The 25,839-nt window shown below is 63.9% G+C and overlaps 1 protein-coding gene across 1 annotated transcript in view; it reads right to left on the minus strand.

The window, feature by feature from the left end:
- The window catches only part of SPEG (striated muscle enriched protein kinase), a 114,467-nt gene extending 90,398 nt beyond the window's left edge, over nucleotides 1–24,069 (minus strand). Inside the window, exon 1 of the mRNA XM_084644059.1 lies at nucleotides 23,528–24,069. Coding sequence (XP_084500185.1) covers nucleotides 23,528–23,957 — 430 coding nt within the window. The 5' untranslated portion in view covers nucleotides 23,958–24,069. The remainder of the gene's footprint in view (nucleotides 1–23,527) is intronic.
- Nucleotides 24,070–25,839: the final 1,770 nt, after the last annotated feature.

Genomic DNA, 25,839 nt, shown 5'->3' on the forward strand with positions numbered 1-25,839 from the left:
ACAGGCCGTCCCCCAGCGCGGGGTGCCGGCTCCTGTGCCAGGGAGGGGTGTCAAGGGCAGAGGGCAGGGCAAGGACCCAGGTGTTCTGGACGCCATTCCCAGCTCTGTCACTCAGGCAACCTTGAGCGAGCCACGTCCCGCGGTGTGCCTCAGTTTCCCCCCTGCAGTGAGGAGAGGGACCCGCCCGCCCAGGGTGGTGGGGTTTGCACCCCAGTTCCCAGACCCCAGCGAGTCTGGGCAGCCGGGGAGGGGAGGGGGGCGAAGCGCCAGCGGATGGGGCGGGACCCCCGGGACCTGCTGCCCGCGGAGAGGGGACGTGGGCCGGGGCTCTGGGGCTGGCAGCCCGGCCGGGGACTCGGCAGCACCGGGCCGCGGGCACCGGCCGAGCCGCGGCGCCCACAGGGAGGCACCTGCCCGGCCCGGGGCAGCGCCCGGAACCGGCCGCTTTGTGGCTCCCCCCGGCCCGGCCCGGCCCGGCCCGGCCCCCCCGGCTGCGGAGCGAGGGGGCCCGGGGAGCCGGTCTCCCCGCTGCCCCGGCCCGGCCCCGCGCAGCACCCTGGAGAGCGGCCCGGCCGCGGCTCACCTGGACCCGCTTCTTCCCCCAGCGCCGCTTCATGGCCCGGCCCGGCCCGGCTCGGCTCGGCTCCCCGGCCCCCACCTCGCACCGAGCCAGCCGCCGAGCGTGCGCAGGGAGCCGCGAGCGGGGGGGCTGCCTCCGCCCCCCCCGACAGACGGGGGGCAGGGGGAGGGGACGGCGGGAGGGGAGGGGGGAGGAGAGCAGGCAGGAGAGGGGAGGCAGGGAGGGGACAGGTGGGGGGAGGGGAGGTAAGGAGGGGACAGGAGGGGGAGGGGAGGCAGAGAGGGAAGAGGTGGGGGAGGGGAGGCAGGGAGGGAAGAGCTGGGGGAGGGGAGGCAGGAAGGAGACAGGTGGGGGAGGGGAGGCAGGGAGGGGACAGGTGGGGGAGGGGAGCGGGCAGGCGGGGGGAGGGGAGGTACAATGGAACAGGTGGGGGGAGGGGAGGCACGGCAGGGACAGGTGGGGGAGGGGAGGTACAATGGAACAGGTGGGGGGAGGGGATTGGGCAGGCGGGGGGAGGGGAGGTACAATGGAACAGGTGGGGGAGGGGAGGCAGTGAGGGGACAGGTGGGGGAGGGGAGCGGGCAGGCAGGGGGAGGGGAGGTACAATGGAACAGGTGGGGGGAGGGGAGGCACGGCAGGGACAGGAGGGGGAGGGAAGAGGTGGGGGAGGGGAGGTGGGGTAGGACTCTCCCCATCCCTTGAAGCCGATGGCAGGAGCTCTCAGCTCAGAGCAGGGGGCCGGGCTGGGTGCCCGGAGAGCTCAGGGCGTGGCGGCCCCCTTCCCTTACCCCTGCTCCCTGCACCTGTCCTGGAAGCAGGGGGGGCTGGGCCGGGGACCTCTGCCCATCCCGCTGACCAGTCCTGTCTCGCTGCTCCCTAGCGCTCCCCCAGCGGCCTGGCCCCCCGCGGGGGCTGCGTCTTGGCTCCCACGGGGAGCTCTGTGGGGCAGGGCCTGTCCCTGTGCTCCAGCCCCTGGCACCATGCGGCCGGCCCCACGACTGGGGCTCCCAGAAGCGACCGTAACACACACCGTGAATCACAGTAACAGCGGTGACAGTGTGACAGGGCACAGCCACACCCCTGCCGGCCCCAGGCCCCCACCGGCTGTCCTCAAAGCCCACACAGCCCCCAGAACCGTCACGCTCCCCCAGCCCCACCGAGACAATCTTCCTAACACCACGCCGCCCTGCGCCCCACTCACACAGGTGTCAGAGTAGCAGCCGTGTCAGTCTGTAGCCACAAAAAGAACAGGAGGACTCGTGGCGCCTAGAGACTAACCAGTTTATCTGAGCATAAGCTTCGTGAGCTGCAGCTCCCTTCATGGGATGCATGTCTCACACAGAGACCCTTACCCAGCGTCCCACACACGCAAGGAGACACCCCCCGTCCTTCCCCCCCAGTCCTGGGATCCACACAGCTGCACGCCTGCCTGTGACATTGTGAGTGTAAGGTCCTATCTCCTTGAAAGGTGACAGGGCCAGAAAGAGTTAATGACCTCCCAGACTGACCTGACCCAGGCCCAACTTCAGAGACTGGTTAGGAAGAGATGGAAATGAGGAGAGCTGTGAACTGCAGCCGGCTTGGTTGGAGAAAGACGAGTAGATGTTTGCTCAGGGCTTGTGATGTCAGCAAACAAGTCTTGTCTATGGCTGTGGCTTTGATTCAAAGATCAAAAGAGGAATATTAACATTTAGGAAGACGCTTGAGTGAAATAGAATGATTGTCTATGCCTGTTTGAAGGTTATAATAACCTGTATCTGAACTGTTTAATGGATAAATTATCCTGTGCTAATTGCCAGGGTGTTTGGGAGAAGGAAAGTCAAGCTGATTGTCTTCTCAGGCCTAAAGGCTGCAGGAAATATATAAAAACCCTGGGACAGGATCCTTCCTCATCTCAGATCTGCTTTGGGTTTCAAGAGGGGGAACCTTAAGCCATCAGGATTGAGATCCCCAGTCCCTGCCTGGAGTCACCCTGAACACGGACATTGGACTATAACCTCTGGACTATTTCTAAAAGGACTTTTGGCCTCTACAAACTCAGCTCTGCTCTGTATCTGAACCTCAAGAATTGAACTCAAGTCTGTCTGTATCTTGATCTTTTAACCAACGAGCTCTCTCTTTTCTTTTTTAATAAATTTTAGTTTAGTTAATAAGAGTTGACGGTAAGCGTGTAAGATCTGAGTTACCATTTGACCGGGGTCTGGGGCTTGGTCCCTTGGGGTCAGGGGAACCTTTTCTTTTCTATGAGGAGAGAAGATTTTCAGAATTTATCATCCTATGGTTGACAGGTGTGTCTGGATGGAGCCAGAGGCTGGTACTTTAAGGGAACTGCGTTGTGTGGACGTCTGAGTACCCAGGGAGGTGCTGGAGAAGCTGGCTTGGGCTGGCTAGGTAACTCTAAGGAGTGGAACGTCCACCAGCGTTTGGGGTTTGTCCGCCCTGGTTTGTCTGCAGTTCACCCTGATTGAGTGACCTCAGCTGGCTCCCACAGGCAGCCCCGTCACAACGCCCTAGTCCGATACCCGCCTGCCATGGCCACCACCCGTCCCGCCATAGCTGGACACAACATCCTCCCCCGCCCCACCCCCGGTGCCGCTCTGTGTCTGGCCCACGCCTGGCACACTGCAGTCGGCACCACGACAGACAGACAATAGAGATCAAGATCCCTCCGCCCGCAACCCCCTGACTGCCCGGCACGTGCCACCAGCCCAGGGCCACCGGCCGCGTCCCCCTCAGGACCTCGGCGGCATAAACCAACGCCCCGCGCTGTCGACATCCCCGCACGCTGCGCACACCCACAGCCACCCACCCCCAGCCGGGCCACGGGCCACACAGCGACAACTGCCTGCACACAGGGCGGCGCCCGCAGGGGTCAGGCTCACAGAGTCTCATGGGAGACGGAGCAAGCAGGACTCCTGGGTTCTGTCCCCTGCAGGGCCGGACTCGCCGGGGGCCCTGGGTCAGCCCCTCTCTGTGCGCTGGGGCCGTGACGCTGACCTCAGCCGGGGGGTTCTGGGTGTCGTTGGCAGGAGCCAGGGCCAGGCCCAAGCGATATCTAGGGCTCCCATTCCATACATCGATCTCCGGCTCCAGCCCCACAAGCCCCGGGCTCAGGAACTGGCCGTGACCCCAGGCCCCGTTCATGGCAGCCAGCGGCCCCACCCCGAGGCACTAGCCTGTGTGAGGATGTGACCCAGCAGGGAGCGGGGAGCGTTGACCTGGGAATGTGCCCTGGGGAGGGGAGACCTGAGAGCCTGTCACCTGAGCCAGGAGGGGGAGGGGGAGGTGACACCTCTGCCCGGGAATGTGAAGACAGGCTGCAGGAGGGGGCCTGCTGGGGGGGTTTAGTTTCAGTTTGGGGCTGGGGGGAGGAACACAGGGAACCCCAGGGCTGGGGTCTAAGCTCCCTGCTCCCCCAGAAGGACGTGATTGAGGGGTCCTGGTTGTACCCACAAGCTCTGTTTGGGACTGTGTTCCTGTTGTCCAATAAAGCTTCCGCTTTACTGGCTGGCTGAGAGTCTCAGTGGATCCCAGGAAGAGGGGTGCAGGCCCCGGACTCCCCCACACTCCGTGACAACTGGTGGCAGCGGTGGGATCTACTGCACCCCGTGAACGGTGCTTCCTGCAGTAAGTGACTGGGGAGCAGTAAAACAAAGGGGGATTGACGGGGACCAGGCGTGCTGAAGATTCAGAGAGAGACGGTTTCGGGGGGCGGTTAACCCCTGGGAATGTGTGACCAGAGAGAAGGACTTTTGCAGTAACAGGGTCCCCTGGGGGATTGCAGCGAGCGGTCCCGGGGCGAAGGAGTCTGCAGCTCAACCTGGCAAAGAGGGGGTGACCTCAAGAAGGACTGGCACACGAGGGGCTTTTCCTGGAAACCGTGGGAAGCTGCCTGGCCTGCGAGTGGCCAGCAGGGAGATGTACGCTAAACGCCTTAAGAGCGACCTGGTGGAGCTGTGCAGGCAGAGGGGGCTGCGCATCGGGAGGTCCACCAAGGAACAGCTGATTGCCCAGTTGGAGGAGAGGGATCGCTTGGATCACCCGATCCCTGTCCCTGAGGGGAGCCGCCCGGCAGACGCAGCGTGGGCCCTGGGGCCTGACCGGGCTGGGAGGGGTCAGACTGGTGCCCAGGACCTCCCGAGACCCTTCCTACCTAGGCCTGGGGGAGGGGTTGGGGGAAGCCCAGCGAATACCGAGGGCCCCCTGACCCCGGCACCCAGCAGGGGATCCTCCCAGCGGAGCTCCCCATCCCTGGAGCGGAGGCGGCTGGAATGGGAGGGGGAGATGAAAATGAGGGAGCTGGAGGATCATGAAAAACAACGTCAACATGAGGAGAAACAACATCAACATGAGCAGGAGAAGAAGGAGCGGGAACGTCAGGAGAAGGAGAAACAAAGGCAGCATGATCTGGAGCTGGCCAGGCTGAGGAGCAGTGGGGCGCCGGCTGCGGTGAGTGAGGGGGGACCCAAGACTGCAAGGAGCTTTGATAAGTGCTTCCTGGCCCAGCGGAAGGAGGGGGAGGACATAGATAGCTTCCTGACGGCCTTTGAGAATGCCTGTGAGCTGCACAGGGTTGACCCTGCGGACAGGCTCCAGTTCCTCACCCCCTTACTGGACCCCAAAGCCGTGGAGGTGTACAGCCGAATGACAGGGCCGGAGGCAGGGGACTATGAACTGTTCAAGCAGGCCCTGCTCCGTGAGTTTGGGCTGACCCCCGAGATGTACCGGAGAAGGTTCCGGAGTCAGCGTAAAACGCCTGAGGTCACCTACCTACAACTGGCCAACCGGATGCAGGGGTATGCCCGCAAGTGGACAGCTGGGGCCCGAGCTAAAGAGGACCTGCTGGACCTAATCGTACTGGAGCAACTGTATGAACAGTGCCCGTCCGACCTGAGGCTGTGGTTGGTGGTGTGACGAAGTGGGACTCTTCTTAATGTTTCCTCTGAATAGTGTGGGGGTGCCTCAGTTTCCCCTAGGCAGTTCTTAAGTATCTAGGGGGTGGGGTAAGGGTGTATGATCACTGCAGAGCCCTAGAGGGCCGGTGTGTGCAGGGGTCTGGACACAGAGAAGGGCCGACACCCTGTTTCCTGGCAACTGATGGCCTGGGCCCTTCCCCCCTGCCAGGTGAGAGCTAAAGGGTTGGAGAACAAAGGAATCAGGTGAGCACCTGGCCGGGGAAAGGAACAAAGCCCAGAGGAGGAGGGGCTGGAGGGAGTTTCAGTTTTGGGGCTGGCTGGGACATGGAGTGAAGTGCAGACGTGGTTGTCTGGCTCACTGCCCCCCAGAATGGACCCAGCTGAGGGGTCCCGTTCTCTGCACCTGCAAGCTCTGTTTTAGACCATGTTCCTGTCGTCTAATAAACCTTCTGTTTTACTGGCTGGCTGAGAGTCCCGTCTGACTGCGGAGTTGGGGGGCAGGACCCTCTGGCTTCCCCAGGAGCCCCACCTGAGTGGACTCACTGGGGGGAAGCGCACGGAGGGGCAGAGGATGCTGAATGCTCCAAGGTCAGACGCAGGAAGGTGGAAGCTGTGTGAGCTGTGTGTCCTGCAGACAGGCTGCTCACAGAAAGGCGACTGCCCCAGAGTCCTGACTGGCTTCATGGGGAGCAGTTCCAGAGCATCGCCCAGGGACTCCGTGACAGGTGGACAAAAAGCTCGAGAACCCCCAGCACGCAGGGCAGCTGGCCGACGAGTTTGTGAACAGTCGGTCAGGGGGTAGCCAAAAGAACAGGCCCCCCCCCCGATGCAGAGAGAGAGTCACCAGGGGGCCTCCCAGCGGGGAAATAGGGAGAACCCCCTCCAAAGGGGAGCGCCTGGCATCGGGCCCCTCCGACCCGCTCAAGGGGACCAACGTGACCGGAGCTGCTATCACTGTGGCCAGAGGGGCCACGTACGGACCCAGTGCCCCGGGCTCAGGGACAAACTGAGCAGACCCAACCTACCCAGGGTTAACTGGGTAGGGACCCAGCTGGACGAGGGGCAGACGACCCAAGCAAGGGGGGCTGCCAGCTTACCACCTGCTCCGGAGGGAAGAATACCCGCGGCCAGCTCCGCCAGAGGGCTGGAGGCTCTGGACTCAGGGTGCTCGGTTTACAGGGTGGGCGTGGGGCTGTCCCTCCGGAGAGAGTGCCTTGTTCCCCTGGAGGTGGATGGGAGGAAGGCCAATGGATACTGGGATACGGGCGCGGAGGTGACGCTGGCCCGGCCCGAGGTGGTGGCCCCAGATCGGGTGGTGCCCAACACCTACCTGACCCTGATGGGGGTGGGCGGGACCCCATTCAAGGTGCCCGTGGCAAGGGTACACCTGAAATGGGGGGCCAAGGAGGGCCCCAAGGATGTGGGGGTACACCACCATTTGCCCGCTGAGGTTTTGATGGGGGAGACCCAGAGGACTGGCCAAGCAAGCCCCAGACCACCCTGGTTGTGACCCGTAGCCAGAGCCGGCGAGGGGCACTGCGCCCTGACCTTGGGGAGGGTACCCACCGGAGGCGCAACTTCATGTCGGCCCTGCTCCGGTGCTTGTGGGAGAAATGTGGGGTCCAGCACAACTGGGCCTCAGCTTATCACCCACAGTCCAATGGGCTGGTGGAGAGGTTCCATGGGACGATAAAGGTGATGCTGAAAACCTTTATGCACCAGCACCCGCAGGATTGGGACAAGTACTTACCGCACCTGCTGTTCGCGTACAGGGAGGTGCCCCAGGAGTCTACCGGATTTTCGCCTTTCGAACTGTTATATGGAAGGAGGGTGAGGGGCCCCCTGGACCTGATGAGAGACGAGTGGGAGGGGAAGGCCACTCCCGATGGAGAGTCAGTGGTGGAGTATGTCCTGATCTTAGGATGGAAGAATCCAATGCACCGCTACAGACTAGGGGCCGAATGGCTAGGCAGCAGTTCTGCGGAAAAGGACCTAGGGGTGACAGTGGACGAGAAGCTGGATATGAGTCAGCAGTGTGCCCTTGTTGCCAAGAAGGCCAATGGCATTTTGGGATGTATAAGTAGGGGCATAGCGAGCAGATCGAGGGACGTGATCGTTCCCCTCTATTTGACATTGGTGAGGCCTCATCTGGAGTACTGTGTCCAGTTTTGGGCCCCACACTACAAGAAGGATGTGGATAAATTGGAGAGAGTCCAGCAAAGGGCAACAAAAATGATTAGGGGTCTGGAACACATGAGTTATGAGGAGAGGCTGAGGGAGCTGGGATTGTTTAGCCTGCAGAAGAGAAGAATATGGGGGGATTGATAGCTGCTTTCAACTACCTGAAAGGGGGTTCCAAAGAGGATGGCTCTAGACTGTTCTCAATGGTAGCAGATGACAGAACGAGGAGTAATGGTCTCAAGTTGCAGTGGGGGAGGTTTAGGTTGGATATTAGGAAAAACTTTTTCACTAGGAGGTGGTGAAACACTGGAATGCGTTACCTAGGGAGGTGGTAGAATCTCCTTCCTTAGAGGTTTTTAAGGTCAGGCTTGACAAAGCCCTGGCTGGGATGATTTAACTGGGAATTGGTCCTGCTTCGAGCAGGGGGTTGGACTAGATGACCTTCAGGGGTCCCTTCCAACCCTGATATTCTATGATTCTATGATTCTATGATCTTCCGAGAGAGACTGGCTGAACTCATGGGCCTGGCCAGGGAGAATCTGGCCAGAGCCCAGAGGAAGCACAAGGTCTGGTATGACCGCACGGCCCGTGCCTACGCCACCAGGGATCTGGTGATGGTTCTCATCCCCGTGAGAAAGAACAAACTACAGGGCACCTGGGAGGGCCCTTTCAAGGTTGTCAAGCAGCTCAAGGAGGTAAACTATGTGGTGGAGCTGTCGAACCGGGCGCACCACCGCCGGGTGTACCATGTGAATATGATGAAGCCATATTATGCCAGGGGGAATGTGGTGTTGGCCGTGTGTGGACAGTGGGAGGAGCAGGGAGATGACCCTTTAGTAGATCTATTCCCTGGGACCAGAGCTGGTTTCCCCCTGGAAACAATTCCCCTCTCGGATCAGCTAACCCCTGCCCAGCAAGCTGAGGTCAGGGAGGTGCTGCATCCGTACCGACAGCTGTTTTCCAACCAGCCTGGACGCACTAATCTGACTGTCCACCAGGTGCAGACAGGGTCACACCCGCCGATAAGATGCTCCCCCTTCCGAGTCCCAGGGAAAACTGCTCAGGACCTGGAGAGAGAGGTCCGGAACATGCTGGCTTTGGGGGTGATCCAGCCATCTGCCACCCCTTGGGCCTCGCCGGTGGTGCTGGTCCCCAAAAAGGACGGGTCGGTCCGGTTCTGTGTGGACTATCGGAAGCTCAATGCTATCACTGTATCTGATGCCTACCCCATGCCCAGGCCGGACGAGCTCCTAGACAAGCTGGGAGGAGCTCGGTACCTCACCACCATGGACCTTACAAAGGGCTACTGGCAAGTGCCGCTGGATGCAGATGCCCGGCTGAAATCGGCCTTTATCACCCCTCTGGGGCTCTATGAGTTCCTGACCCTGCCTTTCGGCCTCAAGGGAGCGCCGGCCACCTTCCAGCGCCTGGTGGACCAGCTCCTGAGGGGGATGGAGAGTTTTGCCGTGGCGTATATTGATGACATCTGTGTCTTTAGCCAGACCTGGGAGGACCACGTGTCCCAGGTTAGACAAGTGCTGGACCGACTCCAGGGGGCTGGGCTGACTGTAAAAGCAGAGAAGTGCAAGGTGGGGATGGCTGAAGTATCTTACCTGGGCCATCGGGTGGGGAGCGGCCGCCTAAAGCCGGAACCAGCCAAGGTGGAGGTGATCAGAGACTGGCCCGCTCCCCACACCAAAAAGCAGGTCCAAGCCTTTATTGGGTTGGCAGGATACTCCCGAAGGTTTGTGCCCCGCTTTAGCGCCATAGCCACCCCCATCACTGAGCTATGCAAGAAGGGGAAGCCAGACAAGGTGGTCTGGACCGAGCAGTGCCAGGAGGCTTTCCGGGCGCTGAAGGAGGCTCTGGTCAGTGGCCCAGTTCTGGCAAACCCAGACTTTGACAAGCCCTTTGTGGTGTTCACCGATGCCTCCGACACGGGACTGGGGGCGGTGTTAATGCAGGAGGATGAAAAGGGGGAGAGACACCCCATCGTGTACCTGAGCAAGAAGTTGCTACCCCGGGAGCAACACTACGCGGCCATCGAGAAGGAGTGCCTGGCCATGGTGTGGGCCCTCAAGAAACTAGAGCCCTATCTCTTCGGGCGACACTTCACCGTCTACACCGACCACTCTCCCCTGACCTGGCTGCACCAGATGAAAGGAGCCAACGCCAAGCTCCTGAGATGGAGCCTGCTCCTGCAGGATTACGACATGGACGTGGTCCACGTGAAGGGAAGTGCCAACCTGATAGCGGATGCGCTGTCCCGGAGAGGGGGCCCCGAACTTCCCCAGGTCACTGGTCAGCGTGACCCCGCTCAGTTCAGTCTCAAAGGGGGGAGAGATGTGAGGATGTGACGCAGCAGGGAGGGGGGAGTGTTGACCTGGGAATGTGCCCTGGGGAGGGGAGACCTGAGAGCCTGTCACCTGAGCCAGGAGGGGGAGGAGGAGGTGACACCTCTGCCCAGGAATGTGAACAGAGGCTGCAGCAGGGAACCTGCTGGGGGGGGGTTAGTTTCAGTTTGGGGCTGGGGGGAGGAACACAGGGAACCCCAGGGCTGGGGTCTAAGCTCCCTCCTCCCCCAGAAGGACGTGACTGAGGGGTCCTGGGGGTACCCACAAGCTCTGTTTTGGACTGTGTTCCTGTTGTCCAATAAATCTTCTGTTTTACTGGCTGGCTGAGAGTCTCAGTGAATCCCAGGAAGAGGGGTGCAGGCCCCGGACTCCCCCACACTCCGTGACAGCCTGGGAACGCGCCCGCCCTACGTAGCCAGCTCCCTGGCGCCGGCTCGTGAGGCTGGCTGCCTGCTGGCACTGAGATTTCTGTCCTGCCCGGCTGGCTCGGCCTGCAGCGAAGCCTTTGAGCCGCGCTGCAAGGTCTGCACTTGGACCTGCCAGGGCTTTCCGCCCACTCCGGTCCTCTGCTCTTCGCACTGACTGGGCCCAGCCAGGGCTCGGCGCGGGCGGCTCGACCGGACGTGTCAGAGACAGGGAATCGCGAGCCGTTACGTCCTGGGCTTTGGGGTCATCCTCGGGGGCCGCCCGGGAACACGAGCAGCAGAGGCCGAGGAGACAAATGTCTCCTCCCCGCGTACCCAGGCCAACCCCAGGGCCCAGGTCCTGGGCTGGAGCGGGAGCCGCTGCCCGGTGCACGGCCGCCAGAGAGCCCAGCAGGCTGTATGGCTCGGCCCAGGACGTGGGAATCCGGGCGCCAGCGAGCCGGACGTGGCTGGAGCCCATGGCCGGACGTGCAGCAGTGGGAAGGGACGGGGAAACTCGTCGTTTCTCTGACCAGCCCCAGCCCTGAGCGCTCTGGCCCGTGGGGAGAGGCGAAGGTGCCCGGCCTGCAGCCCGAGTGCTATATTTACCCCCTGCAGGCCGGGGTCTCGGTCTCACCCTGCATGTAACCCAAGAGCCTGTTGCCCCGTGAGAATCTGAGGGGCTGGCACATTCCACAGCAAAAATAAATCCCAAGCAGCGCACCCGGGAGCGGGGCAGGGGCGGCGCTGACTGACTGGACAGCTGCAGGGAGCCCGGATCACAAGGCCGGCCCCAGGCTGTGGGCCACAGCACGCGAAGCACCCCGTGCAGCCGGCACTCCCTCCGCCGGCCCAGCGCTGCCCTGGCGGGGCCACCCGGGAGCCTCCAAGGCACTGCAGCACCGTCCACCGAGCCGGGCCCGCCGCGGAGCTGCTGCGCCGAGATGGAGCATTGAGAGCCAGGCCGAGCCGAGTGCCCCCGCCCGCCTCACGCCTGCCGCTCTCGAGCTCGCCCGCAGCCCCCAGCCGTAGCACCGAGCTCAGCTGGCCCATCACATGGGCCCCCAACAAGCCCCCAGCTGTCTCTGCCCTCGGAGGAGCCCACACGGCGGCCGAGCGGCAGAGTGAGCCAGATGGGTCCAGGCCACGGCTGCATCCGGGGCAGGGGGGGACAGCCCCTCTCTGCAGGGTGCCTGGGGATACCGCTCCTCTACAAAGGGGTGCGGGGCTGGTGGCACTGAGAGGTTGGGAGGGGAGGGCCAGGAGGGCGTCTCCTGTGGGTAATTCACTGCCTGAGCAGACAAGAGGGAAGGTCCTCTCATGGGTCGGTAACTGGTTAAAAGACAGGAAACAAAGGGGAGGAATAAATGGTCAGTTTTCAGAATGGAGAGAGGGAAATAGTGGTGTCCCCAGGAGTCTGTACTGGGAGCAGGGCTGTACAACATAGTCATAACGGACCTGCAAAAGGTGGTAAACAGCGAGGTGGCTGTGACGAAGTGGGACTGTTCTTAATGTTTCCTCTGAATAGTGTGGGGGTGCCTCAGTTTCCCCTAGGCAGTTCTTAAGTATCTAGGGGGTGGGGTAAGGGTGTATGATCATTGCAGAGCCCTAGAGGGCAGGTGTGTGCAGGGGTCTGTACACAGAGAATGGCCGACACCCTGTTTCCTGGCCACTGATGGCCTGGGCCCTTCCCCCCCTGCAAGGTGAGAGCTGAAGGGTTGGAGAACAAAGGAATCAGGTGACCACCTGGCCCAGGAAAGGAACAAAGCCCAGAGGAGGAGGGGCTGGAGAGAGTTTCAGTTTTGGGTCTGGCAGGGGACATGGAGTGAAGGGCAGACGTGATTGTCTGGCCCACGGCCCCCCAATATGGACCCAGCTGAGGGGTCCTGTTTTCTGCACCTACAAGCTCTGTGTTAGACCATGTTCCTGTCATCTGATAAACCTTCTGTTTTACTGGCTGGCTGAGAGTCCCGTCTGACTGCGAAGTTGGGGTGCAGGACCCTCTGGCTTCCCCAGGAGCCCTGCCTGAGCGGACTCGCTGGGGGGAAGCGCACGGAGGGGCAGAGGAGGCTGAATGCTCCGAGGTCAGACCCAGGAAGGTGGAAGCTGTGTGAGCTGTGTGTCCTGCAGACAGGCTGCTCACAGAAAGGCGACTGCCCCAGAGTCCTGACTGGCTTCATGGGGAGCAGTTCCAGAGCATCGCCCAGGGACTCCGTGACAGTGGCAAAATCTGCAGATGGTACAAAACTGCTCAAGATAGTGAAGTCCCAGGCAGACTGTGAAGAGCTACAAAGGGATCTCTCGAAACTGGGTGACAGGGCAACACAACGGCAGATGAAATTCAGTGTTGATCAATGCAAAGTGATGCCCATTGGAAAACATCATCCCAACTAGACATATACAACGATGGGTCTAAATTAGCTGTTACCACTCAAGGAAGGTCTTGGAGTCACTGTGGAGAGTTCGGTGAACACATCCGCTCAATGGGCAGCAGCAGCCAAAAAAGCGAACAGAATGTTAGGAACCATTAGAAAAGGGAGAGATAAGAAGACAGAAAATATCCTGTTGCCTCTCTATAAACCCCTGGTACGCCCACATCTTGAATACTGCGGGCAGATGTGGTTGCCCCATCTCAAAAAAGATATTTTGGAATTGGAAAAGGGCAAGAAAAATGATAGGGGTATGGAACGGCTGCCGTGTGAGGAGAGATTAATAAAACTGGTTCTTTTCAGCTTGGAAAAGAGAGGACTAAGGGGGGATAGGATTGAGGTCTATAAAATCATGACGGGTGTGGAGAGAGTGAATAAGGACGTGTCATTTACTCCTCCTAACACACTAATTATGAAATTACAAAGCGGCTGGCCACGGGGCTGCAGTCTAGGGAAATCCCACATTCCAGGCCAGCCTCGGCAGAGTGGCCGGGGACTGCGTCTCCGCTGACCGGGCGCAGAGCGACTGGACCCGACCCGGCCGCCCCAGCTGCGAGACCAGCGACCCGCAGGGATGGGAGCTCCCCTCGCGGGAGAAGTACGCACCCGAGCCAGGGCGCTGGGCCACAGCCAGCCAGGCCTGCTCTTGAATGGCACCCGGCCGGGGCGTGACAGGCAGAGTGAGAGGGCCGGGAGCCTCGCTGGATCCCCGCCGGAAGCTGCCAGGGCGCCTGCGAGACAGGGCGGCTCTCTGGCAGGGCTGGCTCGGGCAGGAGAGCAGCTGGCAGCGAGCTCTGGCCAAACCCAGCCAAGCGGGGAGCAAGCGGCGGATCCTCGGGGCGCTGAGCATGCCCAGGGCCGCTGGCCCCTGAAACAATCCCCTGGGTCCGGGGTCCCGCCCTCAGCTCCGGACCCCGCCGCACCGGAGACGCTGACAAATTCAGATTCAGAGCCGAGGAAGAGGAATCACAAACGGGGCTGGGGAGACAGGCGCTAACAAGCGGGGGCCCCGCAGAGCAGGTGTGCAAGGACCTGAGCGGGTGACCCCAAAGGGCGCAGCGAAGGGGAGGAGGCTGCGTGGCGGGGCCCTTGCCCTGGCACTGAGGTTGTCTGTGCCCAGAGAACAGCAGCCTCTGCCCCATGCAGCCTGGAGCCCAGGGGGCAATGTGGGAGCCGGGTGTCACGGAGTCCCTGGGCGATGCTCTGGAACTGCTCCCCATGAAGCCAGTCAGGACTCTGGGGTAGTCGCCTTTCTGTGAGCAGCCTGTCTGCAGGACACACAGCTCACACAGCTTCCACCTTCCTGGGTCTGACCTCGGAGCATTCAGCCTCCTCTGCCCCTCCGTGCGCTTCCCCCCAGCGAGTCCACTCAGGTGGGGCTCCTGGGGAAGCCAGAGGGTCCTGCACCCCAACTTCGCAGTCAGACGGGACTCTCAGCCAGCCAGTAAAACAGAAGGTTTATTAGACGACAGGAACATGGTCTAAAACAGAGCTTGCAGGTGCAGAGAACGGGACCCCTCAGCTGGGTCCATTCTGGGGGGCAGTGAGCCAGACAACCACGTCTGCACTTCACTCCATGTCCCAGCCAGCCCCAAACTGAAACTCCCTCCAGCCCCTCCTCCTCTGGGCTTTGTTCCTTTCCCGGGCCAGGTGGTCACCTGATTCCTTTGTTCTCCAACCCTTCAGCTCTCACCTTGCAGGGGGGAAGGGCCCAGGCCATCAGTTGCCAGGAAACAGGGTGTCGGCCATTCTCTGTGTCCAGACTCCTGCACACACCGGCCCTCTAGGGCTCTGCAATGATCATACACCCTTACCCCACCACCTAGATACTTAAGAACTGCCTAGGGGAAACTGAGGCACCCCCACACTATTCAGAGGAAACATTAAGAAGAGTCCCACTTCGTCACACCGGGCAAGGAGGGGGGCAGGACAGGGCCACGCAGAGCAGTCGGGTGTGCCCCACGGTGCGCAGGGTGGGGTGCTCACCCCCGGGAGCTGGAGGGGTGTCGATCAGCTGGAATGGACCCGGCACTCCCTGAGACCAGGGGCAGCAGGGTCCTGGACAGAGGGACCAACTTGGAGATGGGGAGCGACCTGCGAGCCCCACGGAGCAGGCTGGGGAGTCAAGCCCTTCAGGGAGTGTCAGGAGCCCATCCCCATCCTTCTGCCCCATCCCTCGGCCTGGTCCCTCCCTTCCCGGAGGCTGCTGCCTCCGGCGTGTGCCCCCTCTGCCCCCTTCCCAGCACCGGAGGGGTCCCTGCCGGGGAAGCCCTGCTCCATCCCCGCCAGGGGCTGCAGTGGGGTCTCCCAGGAACCCACTCCCCCCTCACACACTGGAGGGCTCTGGCTCCAGGTCCCCTCCAGCCCAGGCCCGGGGACGGCCCGAGAGCAGCTCGCTCTACAGCCGGAGGGCTGGAGAAAGCCCCTGGCCCTGGTCAGTGACTGTGCGTTCGGCACGGCCGCCCGCTCCCCTGCCTGACGTGCCCAGCCCTGGCCGGGCGGCAGAGCCCCTTACCCGGGGGGCCTGGGCCCAGGAACGGGGAAGCCCTGTCGGGTTGGGACGCCGGCAAGTCGGCTGCTCAGAGCCCACACGACGCAGCCCGGGGCAGGGTCCTGCACCAGCCGGGTGGGGAATGGGCTGATCCGACCCCCAGCCCCAGCTGTCTCTGGCTCCCCCGAGCCCGCGGGCGGCTCCCCCCACCCCCCGGCTCAGCATGGGGCCCGAGGCAGCGACCCGGCACAAGGCACTGAACGGTGGGTGATGGGGCAGGGCCTGCGGGCTGAGCAGGCAAAGGGCCTCTCCGCCGGGTGCTAGGCACCCGCAGCGTGGCCTGAGCGGGAGCCAGCAGGGAGCAGGGTCTGCCGTGGGGCAGGCCATGGGGGTTACCGACCCCCAGCTGCAGAGCCCGCAGGTCGACGCGCTGCAGGGACCTGGCGGGTATCGGAGCAGGCTACTGGTGACGGTGGTCACAGCGCCTGGGCCAGGGTCACCGCTCAGCGCCCTGCGCTGCCAACGGGCTGCCAGGGACGGACACCACAGGGCCACAGACTGCAGGGCCCCGGGGCAGTAACGGGGGGGGGACGCGGGGACAGGGCCCCAGGGCAGTAACGGGGGGGAGACGGGGGGACAGGGCCCCGGGGCAGTAACGGGGGGACGCGGGGACAGGGCCCCAGGGCAGTAACGGGGGGGAGACGGGGGGACAGGGCCCCGGGGCAGTAACGGGGGGGAGACGGGGGGACAGGGCCCTGGGCAGTAACTGGGGGGGGGGCAGGGCCCCAGGGCACTGACCTGGGCGGGGGGGAACGGGGCCCTGAACAGTAACTGGGGGGGGGCAGGGCCCCAGGGCAGTGACCTGGCCGGGGGGGAACGGGGCCCTGGGCAGTAACTGGGGGGGTCGGGCAGGGCCCCAGGGCAGTAATGGGGGGGATGCGGGGACAGGGCCCTGGGCAGTAACCGGAGGGGTCGGGCAGGGCCCCAGGGCAGTGACCTGGGCGGGGGGGAACGGGGCCCTGGGCAGTAACTGGGGGGGTCGGGCAGGGCCCCAGGGCAGTGACCTGGGCGGGGGGGAACGGGGCCCTGGGCAGTAACTGGGGGGGGGGGCAGGGCCCCAGGGCAGTGACCTGGGCGGGGGGGAACGGGGCCCTGGGCAGAAGGTGGTACTGAAGCCCCGGCACTCAGGCAATGTCTGGCCCGGCAGCTGGCCCACTCTAGAGCGGGGGGTGGGTGCTGGCCCAGGGCCTGACAGCCCCCTGGGGTGTGCGTCGCTGGGGCCAGGGCAGGCCCAGCGAGGAAAGGGCCAGGGCCGGGGGGCAGGTTCTGGAGCCTGGGGGGAGATGTGTATTCCATGTGCCCCCTGCCCCCCCAGGATTTACGCTGCAGCCCGGGAAGGGGGACGGGGAGAGGCAGACGTGGTAACTCGCCCTGTCCCTGGTCTAGGCACCCAGCGGCTGCCGCTCGCTGAGCAGGACCTGCCAGCCTGGCCCACGCATCCCACACCGAGAGCCACGAGCTCTGCCCTGGAGCTGGGCACATCTACACCCACCCTTTCCTTCACCCTGGCCAGGCAGCCCCCCCAAGTCAGCCCAGGGGAGAGCCGGGGGGTCCCATTCAGCCCAGACTGGGAGTGGGTCGAAGGCACCAGGGCCAGCAAGGGCAGAACTCCCAGCTGGGAGTGCCAGACGCTCACGATGCCCACGGTGCCCATGGCACAGGGCCGGCAGAATCAGGCACCCCACTTCCCCAGGCCAGACCCAGCCCAGTCAGACACCGGCTGAGCTGTGCCCCACCCCGGCCGGAGAGGGGCACGTCTCCGGGCCTTTGCCCCGGCAGGGCATTTCCCTCCATCTCCCCCAGCTGCCACTCCCGCGGTGAATCCCTGCGGTCAGCCACCCAGCGGCTTCATCTCCGCCTCCATCAGCTGTGGGGCCCGCAGAACAAAGCGTGGGGGCCAGAGGAGTCCCCCAATCCAGCACCAGCCTCCCCCCGCCCCCAGCTCTTCCAGTAAACAGCACCAGCATGGGCCTGGCTTCTGAGCCCTTCCTCCCCTCCCGCACCTCTGTCCCCACTGCCCACGGGCACCACGGCCCTCACACACACTGGCTATGGCAGCTTCCCTCTCCGCAGCCTCCTGCCCGGCACGGGAAGGCCACGGCTGCTGCTGCCTTCTCGCGCCCATTGGGCCGAGCAGCCCCACGTCCCGCCGGCCCCTGCGCCCCTCAGGAGCTCAGTGTCCAAGCCCTCCAGGGATCCCACCAGCCCCACCCTGCCTGCTGCCACTCGCTAGCCCCTGGCCCTCGCCAACCCCCCCCGTGCGCCACGCAGCCCCGGGGCCCCCTGCCGAAGCAGCCACCTGCTGTAACGTGGCCAACCCGGGAGTCTCCGGAGTTAAAGATCAATCCTGAATTAAAGGTGACGTCAGGTGGTGAAGCCTGCGGGACTGTCCAGCCGGGATTGGCACCCCTCGCTGCTGCGGTGGGGGTTTGGTCGGTGCCAGCAGGCGCCCGGCAGGCCCAGTTCTCAGGGAGAGCGGCCAGGCAGGACGACTTTCAACGCCTGCGTCAGGGAGGGCGTCCCGGCTGCTCCGCTCCTCAGAGACGGGGCTCCACGGGGCCACCTCGCCGGGTCGCCGGCTCACAATCCTGAGCGAAGGCAACTGACCAGGCCAGCGGGACCGGTGTCAGGGGACACCACATAGCGTCGCCCGGAGCCGCACAGGCGAGGGGGGAGCCCGGCGCACACAGCACCTCAGGGAGAGCCGTCGGCCTCCATGAAAGGTGCCCTCGCCCACGACAGACCGGGGGTCTCCTGCCCCCCGTGCACGGACAGAGCTCACAGCAACAAGCCCCCTCAGGGCCACGCACAGTCCCCCCACTCCCCAGCACTGCAGGCAGAGTCCCCCCACGACACAGGGCCCCACATGGTCCCCCCGCACTGACAGGCAGAGTTCCCCCACGACACAGGGCCCCACACGGTCCCCCAGCACCCCCCGCACTGCCAGGCAGAGTCCCCCCATGACACAGGGCCCCACACGGTCCCCCAGCACCCCCCGCACTGCCAGGCAGAGTCCCCCCATGACACAGGGCCCCACACGGTCCCCCAGCACCCCCCGCACTGCCAGGCAGAGTCCCCCCACGACACAGGGCCCCACACGGTCCCCCAGCACCCCCCGCACTGCCAGGCAGAGTCCCCCCATGACACAGGGCCCCACACGGTCCCCCAGCACCCCCCGCACTGCCAGGCAGAGTCCCCCCACGACACAAGGCCTCGCACGGTCCCCCCGCATCCCCTCACTGCCAGCCATGGTCCCCCCACGACACAGGGCCCCACACGGTCCCCCCGCACCCCCTGCTCTGCAAGGCATGGTCCCCCCACGACACAGGGCCTCGCACGGTCCCCCCGCACCCCCCTCACTGCCAGCCATGGTCCCCCCACGACACAGGGCCCCCCACGGTCCCCCCGCACCTCCCGCACTGCAAGGCACGGTCCCCCCACGACACAGGGCCACGCACGGTCCCCCAACACCCCCCGCACTGCAAGGCACGGTCCCCCCCACAACACAGGGCCTCTCACGGTCTCCCCGCACCCCCCGCTCTGCAAGGCACGATCCCCCCACGACACAGGGCCACGCACGGCCCCCCCCGCACCCACCCGCTCTGCAAGGCACGGTCCCCCCACGACACAGGGCCTCTCACGGTCCCCCCGCACTCCCCGCTCTGCAAGGCACGGTCCCCCCCACAACACAGGGCCTCTCACGGTCCCCCCGCACCCCCCGCTCTGCAAGGCACGGTCCCCCCACGACACAGGGCCACGCACGGTCCCCCCGCACCCCCCTCACTGCCAGGCACAGACCCCCACAACACAGGGCCCCACACAGTCCCCCCGCACCTCCCGCACTGCAAGGCACGGTCCCCCCACGACACAGGGCCACACACGGCCCCCCAACACCGCAAGGCACGGTCCCCTGCAGTCCCACACACAGTCCCCCCAGTATAACACGCCCTCCCGTCAGACTCCCCAAGGCAATACAGTCATCCCCTCCCCTACTAGAGCCAGGCTAACTAGGGCCCTACCAAATTCATGGTCCATTTTGTTCAATTTCATGGTCATAAGGATTTAAAAAATCATAAATTTCACGATTTCAGCGATTTAAATCTGAAATGTCACAGTGTGATTGTGGGGTCCTGACCCAAATAGGAGTTGTGGGGGGGGGGCGTCACAAGGTCATTGTAGGGGGGTTTGCAGGGCTGCTACCCTCACTTCTGCGTTGGGGCTGGCAGGGCGCTGCCTTCAGAGCTGGGTGCCTGGCCAGCAGCTGCCGCTCTCCAGCTGCCCAGCTCTGAATTCAGCACAGAAGTAAGGGTGGCAATACCGTGACCCCCGCTAAAATAACCCGGAAACCCCCCCTCGCAACACGTTTTTGAGTCAGGCCCCCCACTTTGAGAACCGCTGGTCTCCCCCATGATCTCTGTATAGTAGAGGGTGAAAGCCCACAAAAGACCAGATGTCACAGTCCATGACGTGTTTTTCATGGCCGTGAATTTGGTAGGGCCCCAAGAACAACCCTGCAGCACGTGGTGCCCCCCATCCTCCCAGGGCCAGGCATGCTCCCCACCTTCCCCACAGGGTAACAGTGTGAAACAGTTTCCTTGTCGCCTCTCCGCTCGTACAATGCCCGTCCCACAGCCTGGCACCCCTGCAGCCCTGCCCCAGGTAGGCACTCCTCACCTATTTCCTCTGCCCGTCTTGGGGCGCAGCAGGCCTGCGATGGCTCACTGCCAGCGTGGTATGTCCCTCCCGCAGGCCGACCCTCCTCAGGCCCCAGCCATCCGGAGGGAGTTTGGCACGCACAGCACCAGAGAACACGGCCCCCCACTGCCGCGCTCCGTGGGGCACGAGCTGAACCGCTTCCCCGCTGCAAACATCGACAACTAGCCCCCAGCTCCGGAGAAGGTCCCCAGGGCCCAGCGAGGGGAGGGGGCTGCCCAGCCAGCTGCAGAGCCAGGAATGCCCCTGGGGGTCCCAACCCCAGCGCCCTGCCGGACCAGGGTGTCTCCCTGCTCTGTGCGGCTGCCGGCTGTGCTAGGACCCTGCCCCGTTGCCCATCTCCTGAGGCCAGGCACTGGCTGCAGGGGCACCCCAGGCTGACCCCCCAGGGGCTCCGAGCTCCTGCCCAGCAGGCCAGTGCAAGCCGCCACCCTAGGACCCGAATCCCCTGGGGTCCCCAGGCAGCGGGCACAGGGGTATTCCCCACATGCAGTCAGGGACCCTGCGGGGAGGGGCTGTGAGCCTGGGACAGGGACATGGGGGCATGAGGCAGTGCTGGGGCTGGGGGGCCTGGACCCTCCCCAATCCTGCCCCTTCACGTTGCCATGGTGCCAGCAGTGGGGCCAGTGAGGCAGAAGCTGCCCCCACCTGTCTCCACAGCAGCCCCCATCGCTGGAGGAGTCACCGGCGGGGGGGAGGGCGGCGTGGGAGCAGGGATCGGGGCATGAACCCTAACGCTGCCATGCCCCATTTGCTCACCAGGCTCCCAGCCACTCAGCGGGCGGGTGGGACCCCCGTGCCAGGCCTACGTGTGCTCTGAGGTACACCAGGTTCCCGCCGCGGTGCCCGAGCCAGGCGGGAGGCAGGCCAGGGCCCCTCTCAGCCAGCCTCAACCCCTGCGAGCCCCAGACCGCCAGGGGCTGGGGGCCCCGGGATCTCACAGCATAGTGCCAAGCAGCCCCCGCTGCCTGCTTCCCTGACACCCGGGGGTGGCCCATGCCATGGGCAGCCGGGAACATGGGGCACTGCGAGCAGCTGACCAGTGACCCCCCACACTGTAGCTGACCAGTGGGCACCGCCCACTCCAGTGACCCCCTCCCCCACTGTAACTGACCAATGGGCACTGCCCACTCCAGTGACCCCCTCCCCCACTGTAACTGACCAATGGGCACCGCCCACTCCAGTGACCCCCCCACCCCCACTGTAACTGACCAGTGTGCACCACCCACTCCAGTGACCCCCTCCCCCACTGTAACTGACCAGTGCGCACCACCCACTCCAGTGACCCCCCTCCCCCACTGTAACTGACCAATGGGCACCACCCACTCCAGTGACCCCCTCCCCCACTGTAACTGACCAATGGGCACCACCCACTCCAGTGACCCCCTCCCCCACTGTAACTGACCAATGGGCACCGGCCACTCCAGTGACCCCCCTCGCCCACTGTAACTGACCAATGGGCACCGGCCACTCCAGTGACCCCCCTCGCCCACTGTAACTGACCAATGGGCACCGGCCACTCCAGTGACCCCCTCCCCCACTGTAACTGACCAATGGGCACCGGCCACTCCAGTGACCCCCCTCCCCCACTGTAACTGACCAATGGGCACGGCCCACTCCAGTGACCCCCCTCCCCCACTGTAACTGACCAATGGGCACGGCCCACTCTGGTGAAACCCCTCCCCCACTGTAACTGACCAATGGGCACTGCCCACTCCGGTGACACCCCTCCCCCACTGTAACTGACCAATGGGCACGGCCCACTCCAGTGACCTCCCTCCCCCACTGTAACTGACCAATGGGCACTGCCCACTCCAGTGACCCCCTCCCCCACTGTAACTGACCAGTGGGCACGGCCCACTCCGGTGACCCCCTCCCCCACTGTAACTGACCAATGGGCACCGGCCACTCCAGTGACCTCCCTCCCCCACTGTAACTGACCAATGGGCACCGCCCACTCCAGTGACCCCCCTCCCCCACTGTAACTGACCAATGGGCATGGCCCACTCTGGTGAAACCCCTCCCCCACTGTAACTGACCAATGGGCACTGCCCACTCCGGTGACACCCCTCCCCCACTGTAACTGACCAATGGGCACGGCCCACTCCAGTGACCTCCCTCCCCCACTGTAACTGACCAATGGGCACGGCCCACTCCAGTGACCTCCCTCCCCCACTGTAACTGACCAATGGGCACTGCCCACTCCAGTGACCCCCCTCCCCCACTGTAACTGACCAGTGGGCACTGCCCACTCCCGTGACACCCCTCCCCCACTGTAACTGACCAGTGGGCACGGCCCACTCCAGTGACCTCCCTCCCCCACTGTAACTGACCAGTGGGCCCACTCCGGTGACCCCCCTCCCCCACTGTAACTGACCAATGGGCACGGCCCACTCCGGTGACCCCCCTCCCCCACTGTAACTGACCAGTGGGCACGGCCCACTCCGGTGACCCCCTCCCCCACTGTAACTGACCAGTGGGCACAGCCCACTCCGGTGACCCCCCTCCCCCACTGTAACTGACCAATGGGCACGGCCCACTCCGGTGACCCCCTCCCCCACTGTAACTGACCAGTGGGCACGGCCCACTCCGGTGACCCCCCTCCCCCACTGTAACTGACCAGTGGGCACGGCCCATGCTGGTTCGGCCCAATGGGCTCTGCTGTCTGGCAGCTCGTCTCAGCCCCCGTGCGGGTGTTGGCCCCCAGGCTCAGAGTCGGGGGGCACCGTGAGGTGCAGCGACCTGGCTGGGACTCACAGATCAGGGTTTGGTGCTCAGGCGTTGGCCAGCAGCAGGGCGGGGGGGGGCTCTTTTTCCGCAAGGGCCCCCCCTCGGGCATTGCTGCTCTAAGTGGGGCCGCTCAGCTGGCCCCACCCCGCTCGCCGGGCCAGCTGGAAGGGGCGTCGGGGCTGCAGTGTCTGGCGGGCACCACTGGCTTCCCCCCGTACCCGCTGCACCGCCCGCTCTCTCCTTCTGCCCCAGCGCTCGGCTCTCCAGCTCCCTGGACCGGCCCCCCAGGGCCTGCTCCCCCACCCCTGGGCTCTCCCAGTCTCTAACCACAGCCAGCCCTCACGGCTTCCCCCCGTCTCCATCCCCCTAGGGCCACATTCACCAGTGTGACAACAGGCCCCAGCCCTGCACCGGGGCGCCAGCTCCATCCCCACCACGCTAGGTGCTCAGAGCTCTCCCAGGGCATCGCCTGCCGCTTCGGGGCCTGTGGCTGCGGTGAAAATTCACATGGCAAAGTGCGACTCCGGCAGTGGATACCCAGCGTGGCCGTACGGCTGGTAAGCGGGTGTTGTGCCCCACCCCAGAGGCAGCTGTCCACACACGTCCCAGGGCCTTGGCCTCAGACCCTGCTCCCCTGGAGCAAGTGCCCGGGTGGCGCCTCGACCTTACCTTCCATATCCAGGATGGCCAACACGGCGCTGGTCATGGCCTCGCCCTGCTCGTTCTGGGCCACACAGGTGTAGATGCCGGCATCCTCCAGCTTGCTGTCCCGGATCCACAGGGTGCCGTACTCCTCTCCCCGCGGGGGGATTTGCGCCTCGTTTTTGTACCAGCGCAGGCGGGGCTGGGGGCTCCCAACCACAGCCACTCGCAGCCGAATGTCGCAGCCGGTGCCAATGGCTGCGTTCTTCAGCTTCCGCACAAAGACCGGGGCTGCTGGGCGAGCTGCCCCCGCTTCGGGCACCGCCGTGACCTTGGCGCGCTTCGGGGGGATGCCGGGACTTGGAGGGGCCGCTCCGGGCCTCCCCAGCGTGCGCGCCACCCCCCCGGCCTCCTCCCCAGATTTGCTCAGCTTGCTCTGCGCCTGGGCCCGGTGCATGGCTCGTGGCCGCTGAATTCAACCGTCACTGGGTTGCCAGTTGCAGCCCTGCTCCCTGCCGAGCCTGTACCCAGGGCCCCGGACTCAAGGCAGCTGCAGATGGACCCCCCGGGCAGCCCCCACGATCCGTTTCTCCCTCTTGCCGCACAGCTTGGTGCTGGGAGCTGCCCCCGGCTGCTGGGCATGTGCCAGGAGGCAAGAGGAGGAAAGGCCGCTGCCCCGTGCAGGTGGCGTTCAGTTCGGTGCCTGCCCAGCCGGACGAAGCCCCGAAGGTCGCAGCTCCGGGGGTGAGTGCAGGGTTATTTTTAGGCTGGGTCTCAGGTTGCTGCCTGCACAGTGGAGCCAGACGTGCGGAGGGGGCCCAGGCCGCACACCAAGCCGGGAGCTGCACCGTGCCGAGATCAAGCCGCAGCTCCGCTCCGTGACCCAGCACCTGCTCCTCTGCCTACCTGGGGCGCGGCTCCCTGCAGCCCCCCTCCGCTCCCGCAGGCTCCCTCTGGCCTCAGACCTCGGCGTCCCCCCGTCCCGCTCCCTGGAGCCCCGGCAGAACTGAGCCGTCTCTGCCCCCCTCCTGAAGTAACAGCTGCCCTCTGATGTGTCACATTCCTTGGCCTGGCTCCCCCACTCAGAGCCGAGTGCGCGGCTCCACTTGCAAAGATCGCCAGGGGGCCCGGGGCCTTTCCATATTAGCCGCAAGGCCGAGAGGGGGCCACCGCGGCCCAGCCCCTGGCCGGCTCTGAGAGGCAGCTGCAGCCCGGTGGTGGAGCCGCGGGAAGCATGCGAGGGGAACAGACACAGCATGCTCCCTGCAGAGCGAGAGCCCGGCTGGGGACACGGGCCAGTCCCGCCGCGGCTCAGGGCCGAGTGCCAGGCACCACACGCCCTCTGTGCAGACCCTCACTCCCCAACACCTACCGCACAGGCGGGGCTACGTGTGTACTTGGGGGCGGGGGCCCTGGCTGGGAAACTCAGCGCTCGTGGCAGCTTTCCCCCCCAAATCGGTCAGTTCCCCTGGCCAGGGGGCGTGTGACCCCCCAGCCTTGCCAACTACAAGAGATCACAAATCCTGAGTCAGACCCCCAGGAACCCTGAGATTAGCCCCAAAGTCCAGAGTTTTTAAAAACACCATCAAATGATCTAGTCGGGCTTGGCTTTTTCATTCCCCTCTATGTCTCTGCCAGTGCGTGTGCGAGCCTTTCACGTTGGAAAATCAACCGTTAACACACTCACAAATGCAGGCCCAATCAGCGACAAACTGTACGAGGGCTGGGAATTAAAGCTGGAAATTAGCACCCACGCTCCGCAGCCCCTCTCGAGCCTCCGCTCTTCCAATTAGTTTTCAATAGTCGTGTGAGCTGCGAACCTTTGTCCATGTAAGACTGGTGAAAGCCCCAGCACCTCTCTACCTGCTGCAAACACCCTCCCCCAAGCAGGGTTTATGGAAATAGGTCTTGTCAAACAAACCTTATTTCACTCTTCAATGAGCTTACAAGTCTGGCTGATAAAAGGTAACTGCACAGATGTAATGGACTTTGACTTTTGTAAGGCATTCGGCTTGGTTGGGCGTGACATTTTGATTAAAAAGCTAGAACGCTATAAAATTAACATGGCCCAGAGTAAATGGATTAAGAGCTGGCTAACACATAGGTCTCAAAATGTAATTATAACTGGAACATCATCACTCAACGTTTGCTTCTCGTGGGGTCCCACGGGATGGGTTCTTGGCCCTGCTCTATTTAACACTTTTATCAGTGCCCTGGAAGAAAACCCAAAGTCTTTGCTGCGAACTCCCCCAGTGGACACAGAAATCAGGGGCAGGTAAAGAATGCAGAGGCCGGTCCCTGAGACAGAGTGACCTGGATCGCTTGGGAAGGAGGCACAT

The sequence above is a fragment of the Lepidochelys olivacea genome (genome assembly GCF_965140295.1).
Source record: "Lepidochelys olivacea isolate rLepOli2 genome assembly, chromosome: 11".
Lineage (NCBI taxonomy): Eukaryota > Metazoa > Chordata > Testudines > Cheloniidae > Lepidochelys > Lepidochelys olivacea.